Below are 6,000 nucleotides of genomic sequence, written 5' to 3'. Positions count from 1 at the left end.
TGGAAGCATTAGCCTAGCAGTAGGCTAAATACATCTCCAAGTAGTTTAGTTCATTTTCCCCACACTAGTGTAAGCCATAGAAGAAAGTCAACAGTATATCTCAGTGTGGGGAAAACTGAAGTTCCTGTGGCTAGGGTCCTTGCCTGCACTTACACTACTTGATGATGTAACTGGCCTGCTGGTAGGCTACTGCTTCCACACCCGTAGGCAATAAGCTATTATTGACTGAGTCACTATAGGAAGAGCTCTGCCCAGTGCTCTGGGCAGAGCAGATATGAAGTAGGAGTACAGGTCTGTTTGGATGCAGACGTAATTCTAGTGCTTGACCTATGGCCCAGGAGAACAAAGCTGGGTAATAAACCATTTTACCCCAAAAACGTTCCATTGTCATTCCTCAGTCTCACTGAATCTATAGTGAACTTGCCCATGGCTGAAACCCACTGGCAAGACAGACAGTAAGGACACACTGTGGGGATACAGAGGAAGGAAAGTCTGACTGAAAAAGTTTCATAAGGGTAGTATTTTTCAACTGTTCTTCAGAGAAATTTTTAACAGGTAGAGATGGCATTAGAAATTTTCCAGGCAAAGGGCACAAGAGAAGACAAGACTGCCTGCAAACCGAAGAAAATAGCGAATTTGGATGGAGCATTGGTAAGACCAGATTACGCAGGGTCTTAAAGTCATATAAAGAAGTTTGACTGTTTTTCTGAGGATAAAGAGGAGTTTTTGAAAGGCTCTAGCTGTGGAGAAAGGTCATTAGCCCTGCGTTCTGGCATTATTTCCTTTGGCGGCAGATGGAGGATGGATGCGAGAGACACAGGTGGAAGCTGGAAGCCTGTGAGTCCCTTGCAGTAATGAGGAAACTGATGGCCTAGCGAGCCGTTGAGGAAAGCGGGGTTGGAGAGACAGGCAGGCCTGTCATTTGTTTAGGCGGTAGGATGCACAGGTGGACGCAAGTAAGGAGGCAGAGGCAGGAGTCCCGAAATTGTACAGATGGGAGGGCGCGGGTACCCTCCGCAAGGACGCGTGACCGCGCAGGTCGGCGGCGGGCGCGGGCGCCTGGCGCACTTGTCCCTCGCGCGGCGCCGTCCGCGCAGCCCGCGGTTGGCTCGAGGGGCCGCAGGCGCGGCGGTTCCGGTTCCGGTTCGGGCCGGCCTCAGTACTTGGGATCGGGCGGACGGCCATGGCGTACTCCACCGTGCAGAGGGTGGCCCTGGCCTCGGGGCTCGTCCTGGCTGTGTCGCTGCTGCTGCCCAAGGCCTTCCTGTCCCGCGGGAAGCGGCAGGAGCCGCCGCCGGCGCCCGAAGGTAAGCGCAGGCCGGCTTCCCTAGGCCGCCCGGCTCCAGAAAGCTGTTCCAGGGTGGGAGGTCTCCAGGGTCCTCGGTCCCTGCCTACATCTCCGCGAAAAGGGCCAGAGAAGGGAACCGGGCAGCGTTTGGGAAGTGCCAAGCCCCGCGGGTCTTCTATCATCAGCGGGCAGCGGCCCAACTCCACCGGGCTAGGGTCCTTCCCGAGCAGCCGCAGGAAGGGCCGGGAATGCATGCATACAAGCCGAGCATCCTCTAGGTAGCATCTGACGCCCATTGATCGTCCTTTCCTTGCTTAACTCAGCTTGTCACCATCTATTCAGGGGCTTTGAGTCAGGGGCACTCCCACATGGATTCCTCTCTTTTAAGGTCTCCGAGTGCTCTCAGTTACGCATTTATATTAGATAAAGGCAGTTAAAGTTGGCATTGTTAACCTTAATTCGTTGTGTACTTTGAATTTGGTGTTGGTTGTTCACTGCCTCAGGTTCTTTTTATGCCTTTTTAAATAAAACGAAGATTGAAATAATCCAGATTTCAATTACTGAGATGAACATATCACTACATTCCCTTTACTGAATTAAGTATTTGGTAATTTGTTATTGGCATGTATGTGGTGTTTAAAAATCCACCTTGTTGGTTGCCTTTTGGGGCTTTTACATGGTGGATGTAAAAGCATGGATGCCAACTGCTGGAAGAAAGAACTAGAACAATTCTCTATAGATCATGAAGTTCTGTTGATGACTTTCTCTTCTAAGTTGTTTCTGTAACATCCTTAAGACATGGTTTTAGAGACTCCAAACACTACCACTAAATGTTCGACCTGTGGATTGTTGGACAGCTCCTTTTGAACTGAAATTCACATCCCTCTAACTCGTGCACACTAGCCGGAGTTTCACCCCCTTGCCCTTCATAGATTATAAATACTACAAATGCAAAGCACTAAGCCCTAGGGGTGGAGGGCAGATTGAGCCCAGAATTTTGTTGATAGAATTTGCTTGATAATCTTTATGCTTGCGAAACTATCTACCTCGAAGTGACTTCTAAGAAATCTTTACATGTTCTTATTTGTTCTTTGTCTTATTACAAAATTACAAAGAGGTTTTACTCACTTTGTCTAGTGATGTATGCCTTGAAGAAGAGTAAATTCATTATCTTGAACAGTAAATATTCTTCTAAAACAGTGCTTTTACTGAATTGAATTCCCATTATGCTGAATTATCTTGAGTAACTTCTATTGAGTGAGAGTGGGAGACACTCTTTTGAGTTGTTGTTTAGAGTGGAGATTAGTTGTGTCTCTTATCCTTGAAAACTAAAGTGCTGGTATTCAGCATTCTCATCTTACAACTTTGTGTTCTCTTAATTCTCTTTATTCCTGAAGTGTTCTCCCCTCAGCTTATCATTCAAGTTTTAGCTCTAATGTAATTTTCTCAGAGACTTTCCCTAACGACCCTATTAAAATAACTCTTTCCACTCCCCTCACTCCCTGGTCCACCATGCATGCTGTTTTGTTTTATTGTAGGAATTACTATATGATAGAAAATTTTCATATTTGTTTATTCATTTTTTAATTTTTACCTTCTAGAACATAAGGCAGGAACTTTGAAGGCAGGAACTTTGTCTTGTTTTCCACTTTTTTTTTAGTACCTGGCTAAAATAGCAGTCAATAAATACTTTTAAATGAGTAATATTATAAAGCTACTAATATCATGAATTATCTCTTTGCATCAGTCACTAAAGTTTTTGCCTAGATTGTATGACTTACCTTGAATGATATATTCCAGTTACTGAAATTTGCCAACTAAAATTTCTGCCCTAGTATACTGACATTTAAAGACAGTGACTCCTAACCATTTTGGGGTTACATACCTCAAATGGACTTGCTCCCTGGAAAAATGCACATACTATTTATACATGCATTTAGTATTTGAGTATCAGATCTGAGAAACCAGAAACCCTGGCTTTGAAGAAAAGGACAGCCCTGATTTTCTGCAAATTATTAAAATTTGTGTCATTGTAGATTCCATTATTGCCCATTGGAGTATGTGAAACAAGCACAGTCCCTTTTCCACATGATAGCTGTTAGGATAATCTTTTTAGGCAAGTATTGGTGATGCACCTTTTCATGTAGTACACATGAAGTGTGCAGAAACGATTCCAAGAAAAAAAAAAAGAGTCAGATCTGCCTGAGGAAGAGTAAAAAAAAAAAATGGACATCAAAAAGTGCCAAAAAAAAAAGACAAAAACAGACAAAAATAGTGTCAGTTGCAGGTACTCAAGTCCTTGCAGGTTCTCCAATGGTGGAGACACAAGGTTAGAATGGTGAGTTTTACTGGGGGCAAGAAAAGTGTCATAGAGGAGAAGAGTCCTTTTTTTCTCCAACAACTTTCTTAAGATACATAATTCACATACCATACAATTCATCCACTGAAAAGGTACAATTCATTGGTTTTTAGTATATTCAGAGTTGTGCAACCATCACCATGATCAATTTTAGAATATTTTATCCCTCCCCACCACAGAAAAACCTCCATACTCATTAACCATCACCCTTCAACACATCTCACCCCAACTTCAGCCATAGACAACTATGAATATACCTTCAATCTCCATAGGTTTTTCTGTTCTGGACATCCATATAAATGGAGTCATATAATATGTGATCTCCTGTTTCAGGCTTTTTCACTTAGCATAATATTTTCAAGTTTCATCCATGTTGTAGCATATATCAATACTTCATTACTTTTTATGGCTGAAAAAATTCTATTATGTGTATATACTGCATTTTATTTATTCATTTATTGGTGAATATTTGAGTTTACATTTTTTCACTTATGAATAGTACTGCTATTAACATTTGTGTACAAATTTTTGTGTAGACATATTTTCATTTCTCTTGGGTATATATATTTGAGAAATGTGAGCATCTTAGCATGGCTGGAACTAAGAGTGTAATTTATGGGTCATAGGATTATTTTTAACCTTTTGAGAAACTGCTAGACTGTTTTCCAAAAGGGCTGCACCATTTTACATTTCCACCAGCAGTGTACAAGGATTCCAGTTTCTCCACATCTTACCAGCACTTGTTATTGTCTACCTTTTTATTATGGCCATCCTAGTGGATATGAAGTGGTGTCTCATTGTGATTTTATTTGTGTTTCCCTGATGACTATTATTACATTGAGGATCTTTTCATGTGTTTATTGACTGTTATCTTCTTTGAAGAAATGTCTATTCAGATCTTTTGCCCATTTTTAAATTGGGTTACCTATCTTTTTGTTGAGTTTCAAGAGTTCCTTGTATATTTCAGATATAAGTCCATTATCAGATATGATTTGCATATTTTTTCTCCCATTCAGTGGGTTGTCCTCATTTTTTGATGGTTTCCTTTTAGGAACAGAAGTTTTAAATTTAATGAAGTCAGTTTATTCGTTTTTCTTTTGTTGCTTCTTATTTTGATGATGTATCTAAAAAAATTGCCAAATCCAAGGTAGTAAAAAATTATGGCTGTATTTTCAAGTTTCATATTATTAGCTCTTATATTAAGTCTTTGGTCCATTTTGAGTTAATTTTTATATATGTGGCATGAGGTAGAAGTCCAGCTTCATGTGAATATACATTGGTCTCAACACCACTTGCTGACTTTTCTTTTTACATTGACTCATTCTGACACCCTTATTGAAATTCAGGTGAGTATAAATGTGAGAGTTTTTCTAGACTTTAAACTCTGTTCCATTGATGTATATATCAGATATACCTATCCTTCTGCCAGTACTACACTTTCTTAATTATAGTTTTGTAGTAAGTTTTGAGATCGTGAAATATAAGTCCACCAACTTTGTTCTTCTTAAAGATTGATTTCTGAGTCCTGTGACCTGGTATTTCCATATAAATTTTAGGATTAGCTTGTCAGTTTCTGCAAAAAAAAAAGCCAGCTGGGATTTGATAGTGTTGAATCTATAGATCAATTTGTGGAGTATTGCCATCTTAACAAGATGAAGTCTTTTAATCTATGAACACAGGACTTTTTAAAATTTAGGTCTTTAATTTCTTTCAAAGAATTTTGTAGTTTTCAGTGTACACTCTTTATTTTTTCAAATATATTCCTAAGTATTTTATTCTTTTTAATGTTATTGTAAACTGAATTGTAAATTTTGTTTTCACATTGTTCATTACTAGTGTATAAATGTACAGTTAACTTTTATGTATCAGTATTGTATACTACAACCTTACTGAATTGTTTATTAGCTTAATACATACTCTGACATTTGCAAATGGAGATAGTTTGTTTTACTTCTTTCCAATCTGCATTCCTTTTATTTTTCTTGCCTAACTGCCTGGGCTAGAATCTCTAGCACGATGTTGAATAGAAGTAGTAAGACTAAACATCCTTGTCTTTTTCCTGATCTTAAAGAAGGTGGCTTTCATACCATGAGCTGTGTGTTTCTTTGTAGATGCCATTTATCAGTTTGAGGAACTTCCCTCTGTTCCTGGTTTGTTGAGTGTTTTTATTATGAAGTGGTGTTGAATTATGTCAAATGCTCTTCCTATGTCTATTGAGATGATCATGGGGTTTTGTCCTTCATTTTATTAATATGGTATATTACATAATTGATTTTTGGACATTAAGCCAATTTTGCATTCCTTCGCTAAAATTGAGGTGGTAACTCTTAAAGTGTTCTATATCAGCCATATT

At 39.4% G+C, this 6,000-nt stretch overlaps 1 protein-coding gene across 10 annotated transcripts in view; it reads left to right on the top strand.

Moving 5' to 3' along the window:
• Window positions 1-1,118: 1,118 nt before the first annotated feature.
• RIC3 (RIC3 acetylcholine receptor chaperone) overlaps window positions 1,119-6,000 on the top strand; it is a 61,641-nt gene continuing 56,759 nt past the window's right edge. For 4 of the 10 annotated variants that reach the window (XM_057507322.1, XM_036930938.2, XM_057507321.1 and 1 more), the window contains exon 1: window positions 1,186-1,307. Coding sequence is in view for 6 of the 10 variants with exons in the window: in XM_036930940.2 (XP_036786835.1) it covers window positions 1,184-1,307 (124 nt within the window). In the remaining 4 variants the exon portion in view is untranslated. Of the gene's footprint in view, window positions 1,308-6,000 lie in introns of all 10 variants that reach the window. The other 6 variants (XM_057507318.1, XM_036930934.2, XM_036930940.2 and 3 more) reach the window with 5 other exon arrangements.

This window comes from Manis pentadactyla, chromosome 9 (genome assembly GCF_030020395.1).
Source record: "Manis pentadactyla isolate mManPen7 chromosome 9, mManPen7.hap1, whole genome shotgun sequence".
Lineage (NCBI taxonomy): Eukaryota > Metazoa > Chordata > Mammalia > Pholidota > Manidae > Manis > Manis pentadactyla.
Note: the sequence above shows the minus strand (reverse complement) of the source record. Positions and strands in the feature narration are given on the sequence as shown.